Here is a 25,554-nt window from a genome sequence, read left to right as displayed (position 1 = left end):
CAATTCTTTCCCAGTTTTCACTGAGCATTCATCAATTCTCTTATGAAGCTTAAAAGAAAAAAAACTGCAATATTTCTGAAATGTGATTAGCCACATAGGCATCGTCAGTTAGTGGACAGAAATTCACTCATGCTTGGTTTTAGACACTAATCACACTTTTGGAGACTGCACCCACACAGTATAAAGACTGGACACATTACAAAACATCTGCATCTGTTAATGAGCGTTTTAACATTAACAATAATGTTAAAACACTCAAAATGAAATACATAAAACAGAAATATTTAGGGCCTTCACATTTTACTGGAGGTAATGTACAGAAAACCCTACCCCCTGGAGCTCTTACAGTTTTAACAGATTTGTTAACTTTAACCAATATTCTTGAACCTTTCATATTAATTTCCAATACGTCTGATTATTGATAATTGCAAACATGTTTGTGTTCTCATGTCACTCTAAAATACAGTGAAGCTGAAGTAAAGGATTAAACTCTATCGGAATCTTAAATCCAACGTATCCATATAACCTCATGACGTACCCAACCTATGGATACCTAAGGTGTGTGACAGTTCTTGTGGCCTACAGTCTACTGAAGAGGAGGGGGACTCAGGAAGAAATCCGGACCTAATCGAATGTAAGCAAACAATATGGTGAATACATGTATGTGACAAGGGCCCTGGTAACTACATCCTTAGCACATGAGGAGGTCAGTTGTGTTGACAATTTGCTTGTTGATGGATTAAAAGAAAAGAAGAGAATACACTCTCAGAGCAACCAAGCTAAGCGGACATTATCAGGAACATTGTTGCTTTTGTTCTGTTGTTGACGGAGCTGGACTGGGTCATGTCCCCACAAGATAAAAGGGAATAAAATGGATCGAGGCAAAATGGGATAACCCACAACTGCTGAGCCATTGTTGTCTTAGAGGCCAAATAAATGTGTACCTGATTTCATGGTATTATATTTTGTTTAGAAAATGCTCAGTTCTCACTTTAAGCCTAAAACGGACAAGAATGTCCCCCTTGTAAGCACTTTTCATGATGTAAAAACAAATGTAGCTAAATCAATCCTTTCCCCTGACCTCAATGAAGAGCAGTGGTGAGAATTAGAAATCACATGAATCATGAACCACATGTCTCGGTGTGTTTCATGTCTATGAATATGGGATCCCTAAGAGGGACATCAAGCTGCCGACAGGATGTTTAGATTCAATCAATCAATGAACATCCACTGGCCCAGCTGTGGCACCATGTTATAGCTACACAGCAGAAAGCACTGGGTTGTAGACCGGAAGCACAGATAACATTTGACTCCAGACACAATTATGAAAAGCAGATGACTCACACATAAGGGCTATACGAATGCCAAGGCCTTGTTCATGGGTGGTGTGAAGAGAAACCAAACCGTGTACAGCCATTCAGACATGCCAACGACCTGCTCAAACAACATCTCTATCAACAACCTCCCAATGCAGACACACCATCACACCGCAAAGGGCAGAGGGCCTCAAACCCAAGCAACTATTCATCCATTGATTCTCTGATCATTCATGATTAATATCCAACAATAACACAATGATGGGAATATGAATATTCCAAATAGGCCTGTACACATACATTTATCAGAAAGCTCAAGTCCATCCTAAATCCAGATCTACCAATTCAGTGTCCTTGCTAGAAACCATTGCAAAGTCTGCAAAGAAACTGCTGCTAACATCATGTGTGAGTGAGAGAGTATATTTACAATGCATGTTTACCTATCTGAAATGCTTATATTATGTACATGTATCCTGTTTCTAAGTAATGTTAAAATCTAGCATAGCCAAGGAAATATCAGTGAGCATGATATCATATAAAAACATTTTTACACAATTGTATGAAAAATAAATGAAATGTACAATCAATAACTTCTCAAACATAGTTAAGAGTTTGTAAAACTGTTTTGTCCAATGTCCCTTGTGCACTACCTCTGAAACGCAGTTCAGGACATGGTTATCAGTGCCAGATGTTGCTGCTACACCACAAAAGATGATTTCTGTCTGAACTCCCCCTGAAAAAGAGAGGACAACAGGGTGTCTATTAAACCTTCAAAGGAAAACAAAACCACGAAAAGTATTCCAAGATTGTACATTTAAAGTCCTCTTTATACATACATTATATCTTATGAAAATGATTAAAAAAAAACCTTGTTGATTTACTAGTTAGCAAGTTCTGTTGTTCAAACGTATCCATTTTGAAAGTTAACGCAGCAGTGAAGATTTCTGGTCTTAGACTAGCAAATTAACTACCACAAACACATATAAACAGCATACAGTTGCTGTTGTGTATTGCTAGTTTAACATACTGTTTTTATGTTTTCATATATTTAGTGAGGTCATGCTGTAAAAACCTTATAGCAATATACTGTATAAACTGGACCACAAAACCAGCATGCATAGTCTGGGAGGCCAGTGGGAGTGATCGTTATGTTTATCCGCCTTTCACATGACTAGATCCAATCAAAATAGAAGTTGAGATACCTAAACTAATAGCTTATAAAAACATGCCTCAACAAGTGGCTGTTGCTTTAATACAAGGATATTCTTCTCCAAATATATTTGTTGGTAGCACATTACCAACACCAAAAATAGACACATAATGAAAAACATTCACTTACATCCTCATCATCCTCATAGTTTGCTGCTGGCTGAGAGTACACCACAGTCTTAGGCTTGCTAGAACAGAAAGCAAAGCAGCATAAACACACAGTCCCCAGAAACGCAACAATTCTAAATGATTAAAGGGCAGAATTAATACAGCAAGGACCTTTATGTGTATAGGTCACAAAATAAAAAATGCCATACATACCTTTCAGACATTTCTAGTAAAGAGGGGTGGGGTTGGGTAGGAAAAAAAGAGGATATAATATGTTAGGATGGGTGTGTAGGGACATTGTTTTTTTTATTCATTTCAATTAAAAAAAGTGCAAAAGTGCATAGATAGAATTTTAAAGACGTACTTGGTATGTATCCTTTGCGATAAGCAAACCACACCCCAAACACGAGTACACAAACTGCAAGCAATGCAAAGATAACCCCAGCAACAATTCCACCTACGTTTAGATCATCTAAAAGAGAAGCACGGCAGAAGAATGGAAAAGGCATTAGTGACTTCTGTATTTAGATTGATATTGTGAAAGGGTGCTTGCCAACTTGTTGCCTACTTTATAGGTTAAATATTTTTACTGGGAATTACATTGAAATAGATTGAAATAAAAGTACAAGCAATATAATCAACATAAAAGTTATAATGTAATACAACAACTCAGTGTCTTAAGGCAGTGGTTCTTAAACTTTTTGTCTGGTAATCCCCCCCCAAAAAAACATGGGCCGAATCTCGCAACCCCCTTCTCTCTAACCGGAATTTGGTTTCAAAATGTTGTGAGATGGGCATTGGAAGCAGAGGCAGAAAATGTCCCTCATAGGTAGGCTGTCAGCACCAAAGGCATTAATGTCAATGGCAGCATGAAAATCATTTTGCGACCCCTCCAATATGTTTGGCGACCCCTCAGTTTAAGAACCACTGACTTAAGGGAAAGTAGATGTGTTTAATTGACGAAGACCATGTAAGTGGACAAAAGTTATAGAACAGTTGCAACTTGTAGCAAATAAGACACTGGCACTCTCACTTATACAACATACACAGTACACTGACAATGCATTTAGAGGAGGACAAGTTCTTTAAGCATTGTATTGTGATTTAGCTCAGAAGACTGTTTGTAATGACTTTCTTTTCACTCATTTCAATCAACTCCATGCACTGAAGAATGCTACACATTTCACACTCCGTCTTTTGCTCTTTACAGATAAGGTTTTTGTCAGAGAACAATACGTTTCTGTATTGACACAGGGTGCATGTGTCAAAGAAGTTGACATAATGTTACTTCCCTTGATGGGACGGCATACTTCCCACTACTGACCTTTATCTTTACAGAGATTTTGTATTAGGGATTCTAAAACCTCCTACCTCCCCATTATTTTTAACCTCTGTGAAACCAAAGATCCTTGATTGCTAAACAATATAAAAGAAAGCTAAATTATCGCACCCTGTGTCAATACAGACACGTATTCCCTGGAGCTCCGCTTCAACCCTCTCTAGTGAACCGTTGCTTCCTTCTCTTAATCCGCAAGGACATGTGTAAGGTCCAGCATATGCTGACCCCTCTCTGTGTTTTTGTTCATGCTTTAAAATTACATGCAATTCTTTTCTCTTTCTCTCAACTCTCCCTCTCTTGCCCATTCTCACTATGATTTACTGTAACAATATATAGCACCACTGATCACTTCTTGACATTAACCACATTGATTTCAAGTAATACTAACCCATTCTACATCTCTCTTTCTTCCCCCTTACTGTACCTCACTTGTGAGGTATATCATCACCAGTCATCAACCATCCGTGTGCCTGGCCCTCCTCTTACCCATCCCACCTGAAGTCCTTCCATACCCATCTTACCCATCCTTGACTGCTGTATTACTGTCCCCCTACCTGGATTCCTGGCCCGTACAGCCCCATCACCTGCCTATGACAACTCTGCCCGGATTCTGGCCTGTCTGCTGACCCACCACTTGCCCCCTGACAACTTTCTTTCCTGGACAATTCCGACGCCGGACTATTGCACTTTCTGTCACTAAATCATGATAAATGCTTTATCATACCGGATACGTAATCATCCCACCTCTTGTAACTTTCACCTCAGGTGCTTTAAACACCATGTCCTATTCTCCACACCTGACGATCATTTGCATTTGTCATAGTTTACAGACCTTACTGTTCGTATTGACCCTAGGCAGATGGGTCAGGCCCTTGAGTCGTGGATCTGCTCGAGGTTTCTTCCTATATGTATCTCTAATTCTAGGGAGTTTTTCCTCGCCCCTGTTACCCATGGGCCTGCCTCCCTTCCTTCTTTCTTTCTTCCTTTTCTTTTCTCCCTCTTTTCTTTTTCTCTGATTGCCTACATTCTGTAAAGCGCCATGATACATGTGTAATGTTTTGGTGCTATATAAGCACAATAAATTGAAATTGAAAGTGCCTTTTATATCTTCTCTGCACAGACACACCACTGCATCCCCACTTAGTCGTTTAGTTTAGTTGCCCAGTGCAAGCTAATCTGAGCTATCTGGCATTAGAAATAGTTCATCACCCTCCACCCAGCAATAGGAGGTTTCCTCCAAAATTCACTCGTCTGATATACTATATGCATTTCACTCCACATCACTAACACAGGTAACATACTCTTAGTTTTGTATTTACCATGCATTTTAAACATCCTTAAAACAAGAAGCTACATACAATATGCAAATCAAGTGCACTCCAGATACACTCCTAAGACCACTGCTTCTCTTGTAAAGCCCTGACTGAGAATCGTCAAATTTAAGACCAAAACACTCAATGATTGATTTACAAAAGGAAAAATATAATAACACTCCATAATAATGCCATGTCCACTTGACCCTATACCGCAACAGCTCAGGAGTCAGCATCACTTCATTCATTTCAGCCGAGCCTTACAGTAGATGGTGGGGTAACAGGAATCTACACTATAAATAATATCCCTAGTGGAACGAACCCCTGTTCACACGCAGCCCCATAGACACTCACATGACATCATCCGAACTGCAGTGCAGCGCTGGGGAGGCCCAGCTTCATTACTGGCCTCGCAGGAGTAATCGCCATTATCAGCTTGGGCAACTGCAGGGAACTCCTGAGAAGGACAGACAGGGAAATGGAGTTATAACTAACACACACACACACACACACGTGATCTGACTAAGGCATTGAATGGCTTACCAAGTTGCCAGTATTGGGGTCAATCTTGTAAGTCATGTTCTTGTAGGCCGCAAACTTGCTTGGGTCTTCAGGAAGGGGTTCGTTGTTTTTAAACCACTTGTACGTGGCTGGCGGAGAGGCATCCTTGTCGAAACATGAGAGAATGACTTGCTGACTAGTTCTTACAGATGTAGGGATGAGGCAGACTGGAACTGATGGAGGAACTGTGGGGAATTTTGAATACACCACATTCCAATTGTTTAAACTGTCAATGCTCAAAAAAAACAGTAGTGGTCAGTAGTTTGTGCAAACTAACCACCAAAGACGGAAATAAATAATCCAAAGGGACATTACCTAAAACAACCAGATTGATTTTGGCCTCAGCAGAATGGGCATTTCCAGCTACTGTACACACATATAATCCAGAATCATCCCTGGTCACACTGTTAAATCTCAGGCCTCCAGTATACTGCGTCACTCTGCCTTCGTATGGCTCTGTTGAAAGAAAACTTTTCACATTAGTTCATTTAAAATGAGACAAAAAAAAAATCTAAATTCGATGTAAGCAGAGATAGACACACTTGTTGGTTGGCCATCAAAAAAGACAAATGAGGAGCCCCGAGTTCTCCTCAAGCTCCACTCAATTCTGGGATTCGGGTTGAAGTCGCTCGAGTAAGTGCACTTCAGATCAGCACCTGGAGGAAAGTCAGTGAGGGCAAATTTATATCCTGCTGTATACATCATTGGATGTGTATGATCAGTCTGTAAGGTGAGATGATTTAAAGGAGCATGCGCTCCTGAGTCCTGGCTTTACCCTCGTTCTCCCCGACTTTGAGGAGTGGGGTGCTGGTGGAGGCTGTGAACTGTGAGTCTGTTGGCAAAAGAAAAGGCACAATGTCTCAGACGACCACACTGCTGTTACAGGAGCATCACAATAGACTAAACATACACACAAACATCACAGGATTTATTCAGTGTCCTTTTACAGCCAGACTGGTCCATGCACCACAAATGCATGGCCCCCTCTCTGTCAAAATAGCTTTCACAAACAAGCCAGCTGGAGCCACTACTCTCGTGCATGCTCAAGATGCGTTCCCAATTAAGTGCAGTAAGTAGTGTTCAAGGTAGATCTGCATGGTGGAGACTGAGAGAACCCAAAAAGTATCATGTAATGTAAGAAGTAAAATGGTGCTGGTGCATTTTGACATTGTGAAAAGTATTTTTTTTACTAAAGCTACACTGCCGTTCATAGGTTTGGGGCCATTTAGAAATGTCCATTCCACTCCATAGACTCCATTAGAGACAGAATACCACCTTTTTTTAAATCAGGGCAGCAGTTTTCAGATTACATTATGTGCTTACATACTTGCAAAAGGGTTCTCCAATGTTTTTTCAGTTAGCCTTTTAAAATGGTATCAGATTACTAAACAAAATGTGCCTTTGGAACATTGGATGAATGGTTGCTGATGTTGATAATGGGCATCCGTAGCAATAGAGATATTGCATCAGCCATTTCTTTCTACAACAGTCATTTACATGAACTGTAGTGTACTTCTATTTATCGTCTAAATTTTGCCCTCCCCCCCTCTGTCCCTTGGTGCATGTGCCCACCTACAATGCCTTGGCGGCCCACACTTAATTGGGAAACACTGTACTACAGTGTGCAAAGAATACAGCAAGATTAACTTCAGTGAACGACAAGACAACAGGGTCTTGTTCAGAAGTGTGAAAATGATCTATTCTTGTTATTTGTATCACAAGTTATGGTAGGCCTAGCAATTACAAAGGGAGAAGAAAGCTGAAGATAAACTGCTGGAATAAAATATCAAAGGCCTGAAGGTTGTAGGCTACTTTTAAATCCATATCAATCTAACAAGATGGTGTAAAATAGCCTACCTGAAGGAGGAACTATTGTAACATTATCATCAAATTGAAGTTGAATATTAAGTTACACTATTTACTGGGCTCCACAAACTGGCACCGCATCACTCTGCACCAATTAGGTAAAATAAACGGTAATTACACTACCTGTTACTGCTAGTTACCTCTGAGATAACCACAGAGCACTACAGAGCACACAAACAAAAGTAGCCTAAAAACAACTGGGGAAAAGACTGAACGACTAGGTATATTTCTGTTGCAGGTGATCTTTATGCTTGATCTCCTTACTTTCGCCCTTTAAACAGACAATAAAACAACACACACGCACACACACTCACTCTCCCGAGTTTCGGGGGAGTGGAAATGACGTTGACTGGTTTCCTAAGTTAGTTAATTATTGACTGTCTGGGAAAACAGTGGTAAGGAATATGGAAACCTCACAAAAGAATGGGTTACGACTTTACCTTTGGACTGCTACAGTTTGGTATCTCAGGAATTACGACATAAAACCATATGGCTTGAGTGCCTAAACTTCTACCTCCTCCAGACATAAATAAATAAGAAAGAAAAGTTGTCCTGGCAAAGATGGCACTAGGCCTAGCCTACTTGAAATCGTCGTCCGTAGAGCAGCCAACCTGAAAGGAGGCTAATGGCTATCTTTGTAAATTGATTGCCATTTCAAAAACTTGATTAATGTCATAAGTAGGCTAGTTTAAATGCATTATAGTATCCGAGGCTGTTCAATTTCATATCATTAAAATACCACCAAAACCGAGGCAACACAGTGGGCTATGAATAAGTAACAACTAGTAATCTTACCCGCCCTGTGTAGAAGGAGCCCGAGGAAAATAAAAACGATCATCGTACTCTGAAGATACTCCGTTTGTTGAACGTTATCTAGTTTAGCAGTTGTCTTTCCCCCTTTGATTTCTTTCCAAATTACCGGAAAGTGAAAAACTGTTACAAATCTTAAGACAAGTAGTCAAGCGTCTGCCTACACAACAGCCACACCTGAACTCAGGTAGATTTGGTGGTCTAACATGAAACCAGATAATGGGCGGGACGATGACGCAGCATTGAACGGCGCGATGCCCGAAAGATCTGGGTTTCAAGGGCTTCTCTTGGAATGCCATGACTCAATTTTTGCTGCACACCAGTTCCACCTCGTCATCCAACACAAACGCCAAAAGAGCCGACTCAGCATAGCCATCTCTTCGAAATAACGGGCCGAGGGCATGGTATTTAGGATATACCATTAAGCTGTCGTCTGTATTTTAAAAAAGGCGATATAAGTCTATTGTGTTGAACCGAGTGTGGCATAAAAATGGCAAATTTCAACGCATTTTGCAGTGTTTTAATACAAATGTAAAACTTATGCATTTGCCTAAACGACTACAGAATTAAAAGACAAAACAGAACATGTAATGATAGTATGTACATGGATGTAAACTAAAACAGAACATTACAGGCTACGGATTTGGCATACAGGACATGTTTCCATGGTCATCATCAAATTATTCTACAAATAGTGCCTAAATTACATGATGAACATTTTATTGACAGCTTAGACAGACATGTAACATGTTCTGGTGTAAATAATAGTCAATTGTCAAAAACATTAATTAAGCTTAAATGTCATGTAGAAAGGCAACAGAGTGTACAAAATGACACAGTAATAAATGTTCATAATTGATGCATTTGTTACTAGACACTGATAAAAGTTTAGATGTGGCATTTGTTTTCTATGGCCAGTGATAGTTTTTAAAAATGAACTTTATCTTTCCATGAGCCAGATTTGCACACAAATGTTGGGGTCTTCAAGGGCCTAGTGATCTTCCCAGGTCTAAAATCATATGTTTATACATCACAGAGCAAAAACTTGGACGCAAGTCTAGTGCATTCCAGATCAGAAATTAAATCTCATTCTAAGTAAAACCACTTTTACACTTGGTATTAAAAAAAAAAAAAAAACATTGTCAAAACAAATATATAAACAGACTATTATTGGATTGTCAAATCACCACCATAAGCATATATCTAGTGTCAATGTGGGACACCTCTTTCTTGTTGAATTAGATAACACGGGGAAGTGAATGTATATGAAGGACTTTATGTCTAAACAAGGTGTTGGCTACATACATGTGTATCAGTATCTGCCCAAGCGAACTTGCATTCACCCGCTTTAATTATTTGTCTGTTCTATAAAAGGAAAAAAGTGGCCAAGACCATAAACAAATTCACACAAATGGCCATATTACTTTTACCTACTGTTATGTTTTCTCTTGTACAAACTACTCTGTCTGTAATGCAAGTCCAAGTGTCATTTTTGCTCAGAGACTACGAAGAAACTGAACATACTCCTTTTGCTGTCTAAGCCTTGCTGAATCATGGATGCCCTAGCATCATCTACCTCTACAGGCAGTTTTGAGGCGGTTTTGAGGATTAATGAAAACTTGGATGGGTTGTGGCCATGAATATTTGTTCTTGTTCAATGAAGCCAATTTTAATACCGGGTGTAAAAGGGTCAACATTGGATTAAAAACAGGAGAAATGGGGGGGGGGATCTCAGCTCTCTTTCTGGCTCTCCTCACTGGGGCTCCACGCTCGCTGCCACGATACCATGCTGCCGTAGCTGCCCTCTGAGAATCTGATTTTTCGATTTCCACTCCTCCACCTGAGATGCCGCACAAAGGAGACAAGACAAAGGAAAACGTTTGTCGGTGCTTTGATTCTGCCCTCAACATTAGGTCCCATTAGGGTTATCTTAAGGTGATCTTAAAATCAGCAGTCACAAACACTATGTGTGGCGTTTGATTCAGATGCTTCAGAAGTAGGGGGTGAAATGAACAAAGAAGTACACGGGTCTATTCATACGTTTGTAATCATGAAATGTCTTTGAGACATATAGCTCTGAGCTTTTCTCACCTCTTGTCTGAGGAGCTGGTTGTCCATCCTCAGTCGGTCCAGGGAGTCCATATCCTCTCCTAACCTGGCATTGCTCTGCCGGAGTTCCTGGATGTAGTCACACGCTTTGGACAGAATCCCCCCTTTGCTCTGTGTGCAGAACAAATCAAGCACACAGGCACAACCCAATGACACTTATATCCATGAAGTACACCATGCCGCATCATCTCAGTTGCACAAAAAGGCAACCCACTGATCAAGCCAACTGTTTTTGAAATAACAGTTTTTCGCAAAAATGAACCTCACCCAGTTATACACTGGAAATTGAGACACTCAATGGCCATAACATTAAACAATACACACCTGGCCATTCTTGGTTGAGTCTACTGTACAGTCTGGGATGGTTTTGGACAGCTGAACAATCCAGTTGTTGATTTTATCTCGACGCCTACGTTCCACTGATGAACAAAAGAAGGAGCCACGTGTCAAAGCCGACATCAGTGACAAAATGCTGATCCGCAACAGAAATCCATGAACACGCAGACTCACCTTCATTATGCTGGGCTCGTCTCTTGTCATCTCTCGAAGTACGTGGAGCCTCGGCTTTACTGTAGGTAAGGAAGAAAAGGGAAGTGGTTGTGTTTAGGCCAAATAAGCCTGTGTGATGGCATATGTGAGAGAAATTGTGAAAGGATAACTAATTTCTCTTCATTCTGTTTTGCTCCATTTAAAACTGACTTTTATTTGATACGTTTCTTTTTTCCACTTTGAAAAATGTACAAAGGTTTGCAGACTGTAAGCTCTCATTCATTTGCTCTTAACTTCTCTTAGTGTAATCGGTAAGCCATCCTAAGAGCATTTGAGTTTCTTAAACATCAACTTTACTATCACTGAACCTCACACTGAAAATGGGAACACACCTTTGAGTGGTCGTGCTCAAAACATCTTGCGGTGACATCATCACATACAGTTGACCTAGATGAGAGAGGAGTGGTGACATAGCAAAACAAACACTGCCTTCTACGTTCGCAATAGAAATACAGCTGTTGCTCACCTGTGGGTGTATTCTGAGCGAGTAATGAATCCGGGGCTTGGACGTTGGTTACCATGGTGGCCGTCGGGGTGTTGGAGATGGTGGCTGGGTAGTAGTAATGTGTTTCAGAAGCCTCTCCATCCAGACCTTCGGCTTGCGCCAATACAGCCTAAACAAAATGGAAGTACGATACAAGATTAAGCATCACACGTATTGCCAGGGGTATCAATCAAGTGATGGAGGTTATCAAATGCTACAAGGCCTACACAATTTCAAGCCTGCCTTTACAGAGGCATTATACATTATACACATTCCATTCTCACACATATTAAAGACAGGTAGATTTGACTACATATAAAACAAATTCTGTGTGTGCAAATTGTAAAAATATTATGGACATTTACAGAAGTCTGTGTTCAGCGTACATGATGCATCACGTCATGTCACCACTATGGTCTACAAATCTACTGTACCAACAAAACAACCATAAAGGCCTCCACCAATTGCCTTTTTTTTGCTGACGGCGGCTATTTTCTATAAAAAACGTTGAAGTTCATCGTTCTGAAAATGTGGTGGAGGGTGCTGTCAGAGAACATTTGTGTGTTTATGCATGTGCCATTACCTACCTGTGTAACCGCAGGCGTTACAGCTTGTGTTGCTGTAGGGAACCCAGTGACCACACTAACCGCCCCTGCTCCATCCGCCTGGCCGTCCACTTGGCCATCAGCTACATGAATCACCCGATAAGTCACCTACAACATCAAACAAAGGGTCAACCTTAACAGACTTATGCAGAATTTCAACCAAACTAGAGTTTGAGCTAGCCTCGCGCGCGATTTTATTCATGCTGCTAGGCAGCCTGGATTCCATGGACTTCGTTTCCACCTCAATGAAGGAACCAATCACAGAAAGGAGGGGGGACAGCAAGACGATGACGACACACGGAAGCGGTTATGAGCTACGTACAGACACATTTGATAGACATTCGTAGCGCCCAACGGCTCTGGGCATTCGTAAACCACGTTTCAAATACGAGAAAATGAACATAGATAGATAGATAGATAGATAGATAGATAGATAGATACTTTATTGATCCCCAGGGGAAATTCAAGGTCTCAGCAGCATACATACAACACAAACACATTCTTTAACAGCAGAAAGAGTAATTAAAGTATATAATATAAAACACAACTAAGCAGTAAGGGCAGTAGAAGATAAAGAATATGCTAAATATACTAAAATACAAATTATACTAACACTTAATACAATATATAAAAATATACTAAAATACAAATTACAAAAATACAAATTATACTAACTAACACTTAATCTAAATCAATTCTAAAAACAGTATCCACATAGTGGTGATTAATAAATCAGAGGCGCTTGCAATGACTGAGGCAGGGACTGAGCCTGTGATTCTCTGTGCATAGTAAGGTATGGTAAGGTGCTCTAAGGTGCTCTGTGTGAATGAGTGTCATGGTGGTAGTGCAATGGTGATAGTGGTCATGGTGATAGTGCAAATGAGTAAGTCAACAGTGCAACAATGCAGAAATAAAGTAAAGTATATCTATATAATACATGTAGTTCCCAGACCCCATAGTATTACATTAACCATGCCTGGTTTACATTTACATTTATTAATTTATTAGATGCCTTTTTTTTTTATCCAAAGCGACTTTTACCATCACGACAATCACGACTTTTACCGTGACGACAATTATCATCAAAATTCATCGACATCGTAAAGAAAGGGAGCGTTTCAATCTTCCCTTGTCTTCAGGTGCATGAAGAGAGGAATGTCTCTTACCTGCCCTCCTGCTCCCTCGGTTTTGAAAAGGTACTTGATTGGCTGGTCTGTGGAAAATGTGGCTGCTGATTGGATGGTGGTGATGGCAGTTGAATCGTCTGCGGTGGCAACAGCACCTTTAAGGAAAACAGAACAAGTATCACAAGCCATGTAAAGTTAGATTAGATTAGATGCCAGGGATGTAAGATAAATAAATAAACGGTTGCTTATACAACCTCAAACATTTGCCAGATGTATTTCTGTGCTGTACACAACCAGTCAAGACAATATGACTGACTATTCTGATAAGCCAAATGGCTAAACATAACAAACTAAATAAACTGTACAATCAAGCAGAAATTATAAATGTATCAAACCTTCCTCCATCACTGAAACATCCCCGTCTGTGTCTGGACTCTTTTGCTGTCTGTTCAATGATAAAGAGACCAGTTAATTTCAAATGTGGCCTAAATGTGTGAATATTAATTTCTTCAGTGTAATAAAAGAATCAAAAGGGATGCACACATTTGTCGCTGCCTTTGCAAAAGGGTGCTCACCTACGCTTTACATGGTAACTAATCAATGACTTTATCTGGATTTTGTAAAATGTCAGTTAGAATATAGCCTACGTTTTACATCAGCGCTATTACTGATTTTACCTAGCAGATATTATATATGTATTGTATCCCAAGGATATATTATCATAAAGTAAGGGGCATGCATGCATGCATCTCACCCTTTCATCTCCAGTAGGGGTAAACCCCAGATAGCAGACGACTGAGGAACAGATCAGGACCTGTTCTGATCTGTATTGTTTAAACTGAACAATACTTGCAACAAACTTTACATGCCCCGCCTAGGTCCAGACAGATCGATCTGATCAAGTGCCTAAAACAGCAAGAGACAGAGGGACGACTGACTTATAGTGGTATAAAGTAGAAACAGCAAGATCACAGTTCTGTTCAACATTTCGTATTTCAAGTTAAGCTAGCGTAATTCTACTCTTCGTTCGATTCTGACACATTATAACCAAGTTATCATACTGTTATTTTTTTTGCGGGGGGGAAAGGAAATAAACCTAACACCAACCGATAACAAACAGGCGTTCGGTTCGGTTACCGTGCAGCAAAACAACTGACGTCTTTGTCTGAATCATCCTAGATTATCTAGCTTTATGACAGGATGGCGGCAATATTTTTAAAATATTTTCAGGTCACTACACGATGATAAAATTAGCTGGTTGATACTCGATTGTTTTGGGTCGCAGTCTGTTCTACCCAAGTAACGTTAACGTCAACTGTATCCTAATATTGGCTCACGTTAACTTGCTTGCTAAGTAGCCAAAATAGTTGTTTTGGTTAACGCTACAAGAGATACTAAGCACCACTTATCATAACGTTTACAAATACTCACAGTGATGCACAGGTAGCTGAACTGAAATTTGAAAACAGATCTTAGTCTGTTTTATAAATAGAATAGCATCGCAATTTACGAACAAAGCAAGGATTTGACCACAGTTACAAAGCAGCTACAAAACAGACAAACATAACGTTAGCCTGTGCTAGCTATCCCAGATTAGCTATTTAATCAACTAAGGTTTATACTCAAATTACTGCAACCAAAACAAGAAAAAAATGGCACAAATGATGTGTGTTTTTTTACAGGAATAATGTGCATACATTCATAGATGTTTTCTGTGAATGAAAAAACAGACTTACTTAAAAGATGGTCAAAATGTATTCATCCCTTACGTCTTCTGCGCAAGAGCGCCTCTCTTCCTCTTGTAACTTTGTTTTGGTAGATTTAGACCTATTATGGCGCATTACCGCCCCCTACCGGATAAATGAAATGTGTATCTAGACCATAACATGCAGACCATCCCCCTCACAGGTCAGTAGTGTACTTGGGACAATTTGCATGGGAGGTGACAACACTAGGCCTTTTCACACAGAGATCACGCTAAATTTGCGGGAAGAGGAGACTATAACATTTTGTATGATGATGGAGTGTGTGTCAGTATCTAATGCATAGGAATAATATGTGCAAGACAGGTAAATAATGGAACAAGATAAAGATTTTCACATATGAAGGTCAAATGGGCCTACCAAAACATTAACTTCAGTTTTATAGAATCTTAAACATTGTTTGTGTAGTTTAGTTAGCATTTATTAAACCTTTACATTAAGTATAAGTATATATACTTTTTTGATCCTGTGAGGGAAATTTGGTCTCTGCATTTAACCCAATCGGTGAATTAGTGAAACACAAACAGCACACAGTGAACACACAGTGAGGTGAAGCACACACTTATCCCGGCGCAGTGAGCTGCCTGCTTCAACAGCGGCGCTCGGGGAGCAGTGAGGGGTTAGGTGCCTTGCTCAAAGACACTATTAGTGGCCTTGTATATCAATACTTGACGGATGAATTTATGTGGAGTTCTATACATTTATTAAACCTCAGCATAAAACATAATCCTATAGGCTAAACGTCTTCACATAAAACATAAACAGGTGCGGGTGGCCTAAACAGTTGGGAAGGCCTTTAATTTAAAAAAAGAGAGATGCAGTTCTATTTTGTTGGGTTTAAATACCTCGCCATACATTTATATAATTCCCAATATTCACCGCAAGTATTAAAAATGTATGTTTTGTTATGTAAATTTCTGCATACATGTTTTTTTTTCTTAACAGATGTGTAAAACTATTGTGGTATCCAAATAACTAGCCTATATGAAAGCATTGCCATAATTGTTTCCAACAACACTGTGTGAAGACCTGAAGCAGCCTGTGGCATCAGTATAATTTACTGCATGCAAAATACTTGAAATACTCAAATGAGTTCAGACAACAAGGCTTACACCAATTAAAAAGTTGAGAGTCGATTCATGTTATGAGAAACATTAACCACCTAAAGACTGTAATGCAGCAACAGTCTCAGGAAATACAGCCATATTGTGGAGGGGTGCATACAGACCAGGGATGGATTACTGCACAGGCTTACCGTGCCCAGGCCCAGGGGCCCAAGGGGTCAGGGGGCCCTGAAGCCCAAGCCTTTGCCTCAGTATCAACAAATCAGGATGTAGGCTATGAATCTGATTGAATTTAGTATTGGCCATCCCCAAAATGCACCAGAATACAGGAAATCACATCAAACTAATTTTTTTTTTTCTGCGGGAGGACCCCCAAACCCCCCTCCCACATATATAACAATTAGTGGGGGGCCCTTAATACATCTAGGCCCAGGGGCCCGAAAGTTCATAATCTGCCCATGATACAGACTTTAAAGTACAATTGCAGCACTTTGGTTTAACTCCATTTCCACACTGCCCATATTCGTGATCCCCACCACGACAACAACTCCTCTCTCCTTTACACACTGTGGCTATGCCTCAATCCTTGGCATCTTAAACACCTCAGTGGGGCTGGGATATTTGGCCTGACTGGGTGATTAACATAACCAATCCTAACCCTTTTAGATATTTTTTCATCAAAGAACAACAGGGCAGTCTTTGTGGTACTTCTTTCCATCTTTGATGGTGGTGTTAAAGCGAATAGCATTCACAAGTGTCCCCCCTTCCATATCATATTTTATTACATCCATCCTCTGTAATTGCTATGGAAACTCCTGTAATGACTTCTTGAACCAGGTTCCACACATTCCACCTCTTATTTTTATATTCTTTTCACTTGTCACTACAGAGCCTGATCCTGTTGTTCCCTGGATTTACAAAACATATTAATCTTGTCATATACCTCCCCATTGATTCCTTTATCAGTTTTGTCAATTTCATTGGATATGAGATACTGTGTTTAATTATATCAGTCTTAACTTCAAGAGCAATTCATAAAATGTAAATCCTTCTTTATCGTAACGTGTTGATTCAGGTGCAACATCGGAAACAAACAAGCAGTAGCTGACTGTCCTGATGCTTCCTCTCACTCCCGCCACTGCACTCACCACTGTGCCAAGCAAAATAATGAAATAAAGCAGGAGTTCCGGACATCCGACGGCCGTCGGACCGACACCCTCGCTCTACCAAAACCAAATTAAATTATCTCCATATAACAAAACATTGCTTTACTTGCTAACCAACCTTGTTCGCATTTCAAAACACCCTCCACTCTCTCTCACAATAAAACATTTTTTACCTCTGAACTTACAAGTTTGTAATTAATCACTTTATTCTTTTTGTGTGTGTATGCGGGTATGAGTTTGGGTAGGGGGCCATGGCTTGTCTTAGACTTGTGGAAAAAAGGTTGGGAAACACTGTAGTAGACCATTCCCTCACTATGTGTTTGTTGTAATCAGAATTATTGTAGGCTATAAGCAGGTCAGTGTGTTGCGTGACAATTTAGCATGGGAAGTGACAACACTAGAACATTTTGCATGGTGATGGAGTTAGTGTTTATGTCAGTCTCTAATGCATAATAAATCTTTATGGTAAATGGTGGACAGCACGTACAGATGGAACAAGATAAACATTGCTTTTAGGGTCTAGTTAGGTTTTGTCAGCAGTAAGATTTTCACTAACATTATTCCTGAAGGTCAAATGGGCCTTCCAAAAACATAATCTTCAGTTTTATAGAATCTTTAAACATTGGTTTGTGTAGTTTACTTAGCATTTATTAAACCGTTAAATTAAACACCATGAGTGGTCTTGTATATTAATACTTCAGCATGAATTTATGAGGAGTTCTATAGATTTAAACCTCAGCATAAAACACAATCCTATAGGCTAAACATCTTCACATGAAACATAATTAATAATAATAAAAAAAAAAGAAATATTAAGATTTAGCAGTTTTATTTTGATTGGTTTAAATACCTCACCATACATTTACATCATTCTCCATAATCACCACAGGTATTAAAATGGTATGATTCCTGCATCCATGTTTTTTTTTTAACGGATGTGTGAAGCTATATGGTGATATCCAAATAACTAGTCTATGAAAGCATTGCCATAATGATTTAAAATGACACTGTGAAGACCTGAAGCAGCCTATGTGGCATCAATATAATTTACTGCATGCAAACAGATGGCAAAATATGTAAGGCTCATTTTACATAATACTTGAAATACTCAAATGAGTTCAGACAACAACAAGGGCAGTGTCATAAGAACAAGAAACAGCCCTGTGCCTTCTTGCAGCAGGACACTTATCCCAGAGCATTTTGCTGTGGTCTCTGTGGAGATGAAAAATAGTATAGGAAAAGTGTCACAATATGCTTTCATTACATAGGCTAGGATACTGTGTTGGATTACTTGGGTTATTTGTGTCTAAATAACCTATTGGCATTATATCTCCAATATTATTGTGTGGCAATTAAGGTTTCTATTCCATTATTTGTGTAAACAAAAGGACAGAAATGGCTTACTCTTGTCGACAGTAGCTACTTTAGAGGATTCCACTGTTTGTTTGATGGTACATTTGAACTCCTGGGGGTTGTCAGGCAGTCCTGTAAGAGACATCTCACAGACCTTGTCCATCATGGTGATATTAGCACGGTTTTTGTACGTGGGATCTTGCTTCTCATAAGTGGAGGCCACAATCTTGTCCCCTTGTGTGAACTTGCATGTGGGTGATGGTGTCTCTACTGGGTTGAAGTTGCACTCCATCCTCAGGTTATTTTCTTTCGTGATGCAGGAAGTGATGTCTGTAACTGTTTGGGCTGTGGCTAGACCTGTGAGGCAACAAAAGGACTACTGCTTTCAACTAAAGGATATATTTATTTGTATTTTTTCTGATCAAGCATGCATGTCCATTGGTTGTTGTCCTTTTTTTTTTTTTTTTCTTCCTTGACTTAGTTATCTTGACTACTGCATGAGCACTTTAGTACATTTCCAAGAAAAACACAAGGTTATCTTACCCAACAGACAGAATGTGGCAATGATGTACATTTTCCAAACTCTCACAAGCTAAAGAAAAGCGTTGGGAGATAAGTTTAATTAACACATTAGGCAGTCTATGTTGTAGGCTATGGTTTCACATAAACAATAAAATCTGAAAGGCTAATGGTGCATAATAAATACTACAGTATATAGGCTGGATTTCTGCTGTCAAATTGGCGATTGTTATGAGGAACAAATGAAAAACCTTTCATTCACTTCCTCCTATCTTTGTCTGGAGTTTCTTGCAGCTGAATTTCCATATAAAGACCAGAAAAGCAGTGAGGTGACCTGAAGAGGGTGTGGTCACTGTTTTGATAGCCTCAGATAGATAGCATTTCAACTTAGGCTAATCATACTTCACAAAACTCACAAACCTATCATAGAATTTCTCTAAAATGTAGCCTAAAACGTGTCATTCTAATGCAGCCTATAGTTTATCTCTCCAGTGAGCAAGTCAAGACATGTCTGGATTCCTGATTGACGACCATCTGAGTGTCTGTGGATATGAGAGTTTTGTTTTGTATTTGTAAGGTTTATCCAGCTCTAGATGCCATTAAGTACAGGGGAAATGGTCAATATTTCAACTTGACATTGATTGACAGTCAAAAACTGAAGTTGCCAGGTGAAAGAAAGGTCAAGCGCATTCAGCATATATATATATATATATATATATATATATATATATATATATATATATATATATATATATATATATATATATATATCTTTAATACCATTACATTCAGGCTAGCGCATGCAGAGTACAGTTATAATTCTTACCTTTGGTATAATAAATTGGAGCTTGCAAGAGCCGTTTAAATCTGTTTGCTGCTAGGAGGAGAGTGATCGTTATGTTCCGCTGAGAGAGCGCGCCTGCGAGAGAGACGCCCTCTGAACAAGCTGTGTCATGTTATAATTTCTATTTGCCCATACCTGCTTTCAAATCAGTCCACAACACTGGCAGTTCTACCGTTATCTAGTTTTGTCAATAAACAATGACAATAAAGCCTATTATCAATTATTTATTAAAGGCTATAAAACACATTTTGAATCTTTCTGTTTTGTTTAAACTTCCTCTCCTCAGTCACAGATGTGCATGCTCGGTGCATAAACTTGGTGTAGTAGGCTAGTGCAACAGGTAAAATAAGTTGTTTCTCATTTGACATTCTCCCAACTTTTTAAAGTAGCATAAGTTGGAAATGACATGCTTTTAATACCTTTAGCTCAAGCATGGCATGTCACCTGGCTAGGGTTACAAATATCTTAGTAATATCATATTTTGGCACATTTGCTCAACTCTTAACCACAGAACTGTTAAAAGACTAGGAATGCCTCAAGGCATTCATGCCAGAACTCGTTGACAAGACGCCATTTCATATGAAAATAAAAAGTGTGATTTGTATTGTGCAATGTTTTTTTTAACTTAAGAGGGGCAACTGACAAGAGAACCAGAGAGGCATACCAGTCATAACATCTTTATTTCTATCTTTTGCCATTTTTCTACATTGATCCTTGCATTAAGTGCAGTGACAGCCAGACGGAGGGAGAGAGAGAGAGAGAGAGATATGCGTCTGTGTGTTGCAGATGCTAATTATTGTCTTGATTATAATGATTGTTGATGCATTGCCAAGAAAGAAATCTAGTGCAATATAATAAAAGGCACAAAGTGTGGAAGCCATGCATTATTTATCCTTGTATAAGTGCTTGGTAAGCAAAGCAGTGGGTTGCAAGACATTTTGGCATTGGAATGAAAGAAGCAGTGGTTTCCATTTATCCATGAACCAGCTTGGCATTAAACACAATTAGAAGCACAGCTGAAGCAAAGGTGGTGGCACAGTGAGGAACAACATATACGTTCCCTGGCAGATGAGAGCATGAGAGTCCTTCAAAGTTTTTACATGAAGCCTCAACGTGTCTCAAATTTCTTAAGATTTTTGCAGAGAACATAGAGCACCCTACCCACTGAAGCGGAAACACACTTTAAGCTGAAGCTGAAACAAACTTCATTTCTCCCTCTCTGCTTACACCGCCCTTGACCAGTCTGGGTCATCCTGATATTTCATTTCAGCATTGCATCGTATGTGTTTACATTACAGTACATAGAGAAACACAATCTATCGGGCGATGCCCTTCAGCCAGGTTTGTCCTCATGCTGACATGCTCTGAGGCAAAAAATTAAGATCAAATCAAAGAATAATACAGCACCCATTAGCTGGTTTGTTTTCAGAGATGCACTACAAAATGTTCCAAGCAAAAGCTTAGTAGGCGTGAGAGTAATGGGAACAGCCATTAAAACCTATTGGCAGGAGGCCGCAAAATACGTTCCTTCAATTTCCTTGTATCGAACCACTGTCGCAGTACTACCAATCAATCAAGGCTCTAGGCCAGTCTGTTAACGATATCATTTGACTGTTAAAAAATACAAAAAATGCATACAGAAATGATGCTGATGATTATCATAATTTACCATATAATGTTCTGGTATCATTGTATATGCAGTGCAACTATGAAAACAATTACAGTAAATAATTGTAAATCACATATAAATATTTGCTGTAAAGAACCCTCAAAAAAGTACAAAAGTTTGAGTGTAGAGCGAGGTCTACTAAAGAGAAATACATGGTGCGTAAGGCTGCGGTCCAAAGGAAAGCGTGAAACAAATGATGAACTGTGATAAAAGCTAACATTACAGTGTGATACCCACCTGCAATTAGAGGTGAATTATTACATAACAATGCTGATTCCAAAATCAGAGTTTGGAGAATGGGCTGATGCCAAACGACTTACAAACTACTGATTAATACTGATGATACCATGTGATTATATGTGCACAGGTCAAATACTGTATACATGTATTGTGTGCACAACTTTATGGAACATTATTTGACACTGTGTTTTGACAATATTGAGTGACAATATTATGTGTCTCCTCTGAAAAGACTCATTTAGTAGTATCTCCTGATTAGTTTATGATGCTATGTTATAGGCGTAGGATACAACTTGGAGGCTGAATGTCACATACAACAGAGCTGAGTTATGTTAATACATAAACAGGCTCCAGTACTGCATGGCAAAATACAAACTAATGATGCAAACAAGTAAGCACTCTTGAACGCTCAGGGGAGTATGTGTGCGTGCTCATACAACATTGGACCATCTGTATGCTCCAGTCAAAAATAGCACCATGCCTACAATCTCTAAAAACACAACCTAATCTGATGAGTTACACTCTAACCGTGGTCATGCTAGTGATCATATTAAAATCAAATAAGTCATCTTCGCTGACCCCATGTTCTATATTACTTTGAAAACGGGGAGAGTCTGGTGGAATGGATGCATGATTCAATTGTGCAATGCTTAATCATGTGCCTATAGGAGAGTGTTGTAATCACTAAACAAATTAAAGAAAATAAATGCGATAAGATGGTCTTCAAAATCACTTGGACCCACTTCTCAGTTCACCATACAGTCAGAAACCCCAAAGAAACAGGAAGTGATATCACAATCCCAAGAAGCCATGTCCCAGTGTGGAATATTATGCTTATAGCCGAGCAGACAAGAACATTTCCTGCAAAAGAAAGAACACTGTGACTGAACAAACACAGCTAGTGTAAGCTTAACGATAACTGTTTTTTACTTGTTGACTGTTTTATGGTAAACATATTTTTATTTCTTGTGACATAGTATGACCCTAGCCCTTTCATTGCAGTGGTGCTTAAAGCAATACTGTGACAGTATTGAAACAGTGTTGTTTTAAGCAAATCACTGCAACGAAAGGGCCACAGAGTGGAATACTTGTTGGTCTTACCAAAGCAAAGACACTGCTTTATTGTGACAATATTGTTTTCATTAGAAAGGCCAGACTTAAATGCCCACATATTGCCTTTTCCCCACACCCCACACAAAAGGATAAACTCTCACACTGATGCTCACTGGGATAATCCACTTAACACACACTGCACACACATATGCGTGTCTGAATGATTGACATGTTTGAATTGCTATGTTGCAAACAGCACAGTTAAGAATGGAATGCCATGACGTTCCTCCTTAGTAACACTTCTGACTTGTAACTTGTGTTGATGTATTTCTGGTTTCTTTATTCCTCTGTGATAGTACACTGAAAAGCTTTAGGGTGTGGACAAAACAAAACAAAACATTTGAGGATGTCGTCTTGGGCTTTGGGAAACACTGATCAACTTGTTACACTATTTTGACACATTTTATAGACCAGAGAACTAATCGATATATCCAGAAAATAATCATCAGATTAATCTGCCCTTCTTGATTTGGAGCAGTGGCTGGCCTTGTATAAGGCATGTATAAGTATTAGACCAAACTACTTAACTCATTTTTTCCACTGAAAGAACTATACTGAGGGTATATCTGGAAAACCTCAGAGTAAGTATTGTACATAACAGCGGCATATAGGTCAATAGTTAGGAAAGTCCTTAATCCAATAGGCCTACTTACTTTGGTGAAACGCCATGCTGTTCTCCTTCCAACTACTTCCTTGATACACCCTGCAAGTGTAAGTGTAGGACCTTTCATCTGCCATGGGAGCCCAGGTGAGGCGGCATATGGTTGGGGACACCAGCGAGACATTGGAGCGCCGTCTGACTTCAAGAGTGGGAATGAGGTATGAGGGAGTATTGGGATATGTTGTTCCGATGATTTTTCCATCCTGCTTGAACTCACAGTAAGGCCCTGGAATTTGATCAGTGGCTGGGAATTCACAGTCCACCCTAAGGTTCTTCTCTGTATAGGTGAGACAGGAGTATATCTGAGGACCCCTTGGTGTGAACCAGAACCCTGTTACTGAGGTGGATAAGACTAAGACACAGGAAAAACAAACCATTACTTGTAATCATCAGCACAAAAGCATCACAACATTCAGAAGCTGGAGATATATGTCCAAATAAAGCTTTTTGTATGTATTGTAATAAAGATATGTTATTGAACAGTTTACGGCAGGCTAACTTGGGGCTGACGGGAATATCTTACCTAAAACGAGACTGGCAATTGCAGTTAGACGTGCATCCATAACGTCGTCTTTGGTCACAAGGTCTTGAACTCCTGCAAGAGTAGTTCACTTTGGCAGGTAGGCAGGCAAAGACAAGTGGAATGCTCTGAATGAAAAAAAAAAAAAAAAACATACATGCTAAGCAGAAAATGGCTACGCGCAAAAATGAATTATTATATTGAGTGCTGCACGGGAAAATACTGTAGCCTAGGCTTCAAAAAAGGATGCTTAAGCTAAACGATTGGGCCTAGGCTGCAACTGAGGACAACAGAAAGCACACGGACCCACCTGAGTCATCTCCCATGCTTATAGCATCCTCGTCCTTTTTAAATTATACCTTGGTTATGTTAATGTAAAGGGATGAGAGATAAGCTGCCCGAGGAGGAAAATATCAACGAATAGGGCATCTGTGCGTGAAGCGAAGGCATGCTGAATAGTTGATGAGCGTGACAGAAAGATAGAAGGAGACAGAACCTAGCCTAGCCGTTCACGACGTGAAGGGCAATATAGAATAACCGGAACGCTACAGTTTCATTCAGAGAATTCAATAAAAATACTGTAAACAGCATTACAAAACAGTAGGCTACATTATATAGTCCACCATTAGAAAACTATTTCTTGCACCTTACCGTAATCTGAAGATGCACAACCGTGCCCTTCTACGTTCCCGAGGAGGAGAGCACCCAAAACCCTGCCACTTTAAGCGCGTACTGATACTACTTTTGCCACAGAGCGCAGATCAAGGAAATGCAGACACCAGCAATAATATTTGTAATAAATTATGTTTTGGGAAGATAATAATTTGAGTTAGATCTAATTGTACAATGGAGAAACAGATTAATTAGACCATTTATCATCAATAGCCTATATATCAATTGATCTGTAACATCGGTTTCTCTCGGTTTCTCTTTTTTTTTTCTGTATGCATGCTCTGTTATGACATTCAATGCAACAACCTGACTGAATACAATAGACTATGACATGACATTTTGTTCTGATTAGAATAGATAGGCTACAGTATGCAAGAATGCAGTCGGTGTAGAACTCACTTACAAAAGAGTTCCAAACGTTAGGCCTACAAACCAGAGCCATATAGATATCTATCTATAAGGCTCTACAAACTACAGTGTTGTGTTCTAATCATATGGACTATTGTAATCACCAAAGATTCTAGAACAGAGCTCCGCTCTAGAATCTTTGGTAATCACTATGGACAGTGTTGTG

At 39.4% G+C, this 25,554-nt stretch overlaps 2 protein-coding genes and 1 long non-coding RNA gene across 4 annotated transcripts; all 3 read right to left on the bottom strand.

The window, feature by feature from the left end:
* Positions 1 to 602: 602 nt before the first annotated feature.
* Positions 603 to 8,741, bottom strand: f11r.1 (F11 receptor, tandem duplicate 1). The gene is made up of 10 exons (XM_048238069.1): positions 8,508 to 8,741; positions 6,622 to 6,678; positions 6,389 to 6,502; positions 6,162 to 6,302; positions 5,829 to 6,031; positions 5,640 to 5,742; positions 2,998 to 3,105; positions 2,847 to 2,859; positions 2,656 to 2,713; positions 603 to 2,049 (listed from the first exon to the last, which is right to left on the bottom strand). Exons 1-10 carry the CDS (start codon positions 8,548 to 8,550, stop codon positions 2,014 to 2,016), a joined length of 876 nt encoding a protein of 291 aa, XP_048094026.1. The 5' UTR covers positions 8,551 to 8,741; the 3' UTR covers positions 603 to 2,013.
* Positions 8,742 to 9,027: 286 nt separating this feature from the next.
* On the bottom strand, positions 9,028 to 15,228 carry usf1l (upstream transcription factor 1, like). Of its 2 annotated transcripts, XM_048238118.1 has the most exons (11): positions 15,133 to 15,228; positions 14,151 to 14,302; positions 13,792 to 13,841; positions 13,436 to 13,551; positions 12,252 to 12,377; positions 11,647 to 11,794; positions 11,513 to 11,567; positions 11,142 to 11,200; positions 10,956 to 11,050; positions 10,614 to 10,742; positions 9,028 to 10,362 (listed from the first exon to the last, which is right to left on the bottom strand). In XM_048238118.1, exons 2-11 carry the CDS (start codon positions 14,156 to 14,158, stop codon positions 10,276 to 10,278), a joined length of 873 nt encoding a protein of 290 aa, XP_048094075.1. In that variant the 5' UTR covers positions 14,159 to 14,302; positions 15,133 to 15,228; the 3' UTR covers positions 9,028 to 10,275. The 2 variants fall into 2 exon arrangements, with proteins under 2 accessions (XP_048094075.1, XP_048094076.1); XM_048238119.1 differs by lacking the exon at positions 14,151 to 14,302 and having other exon boundaries at positions 15,133 to 15,219.
* Positions 15,229 to 22,887: 7,659 nt separating this feature from the next.
* Positions 22,888 to 25,330, bottom strand: LOC125291279. Its single transcript, XR_007192959.1, has 4 exons — positions 24,960 to 25,330; positions 24,312 to 24,436; positions 23,781 to 24,140; positions 22,888 to 23,435 (listed from the first exon to the last, which is right to left on the bottom strand). It is a non-coding gene; the product is annotated as an uncharacterized LOC125291279 (long non-coding RNA).
* Between the last annotated feature and the right edge of the window lie 224 nt (positions 25,331 to 25,554).

The sequence above is a fragment of the Alosa alosa genome, chromosome 2 (genome assembly GCF_017589495.1).
Source record: "Alosa alosa isolate M-15738 ecotype Scorff River chromosome 2, AALO_Geno_1.1, whole genome shotgun sequence".
NCBI lineage: Eukaryota > Metazoa > Chordata > Actinopteri > Clupeiformes > Clupeidae > Alosa > Alosa alosa.
Note: the sequence above shows the minus strand (reverse complement) of the source record. Positions and strands in the feature narration are given on the sequence as shown.

Excerpts from the sequence above, each read along its gene's own strand:
- usf1l (XM_048238118.1), bottom strand. Across the intron at positions 12,378-13,435 it reads CCGAGGGAGCAGGAGGGCAG|GTGACTTATCGGGTGATTCA; the intron begins GTAAGAGACATT and ends TTGATGTTGTAG. Across the intron at positions 11,568-11,646 it reads CGCTCAGAATACACCCACAG|GTCAACTGTATGTGATGATG; the intron begins GTGAGCAACAGC and ends TCTCTCATCTAG.
- f11r.1 (XM_048238069.1), bottom strand. The coding sequence starts at position 8,550 with ATGATCGTTTTTATTTTCCTCGGGCTCCTTCTACACAGGGCGG. Across the intron at positions 6,032-6,161 it reads AATCAATCTGGTTGTTTTAG|TTCCTCCATCAGTTCCAGTC; the intron begins GTAATGTCCCTT and ends AATTCCCCACAG. Across the intron at positions 2,050-2,655 it reads ACTATGAGGATGATGAGGAT|GGGGAGTTCAGACAGAAATC; the intron begins GTAAGTGAATGT and ends TCTCTTTTTCAG.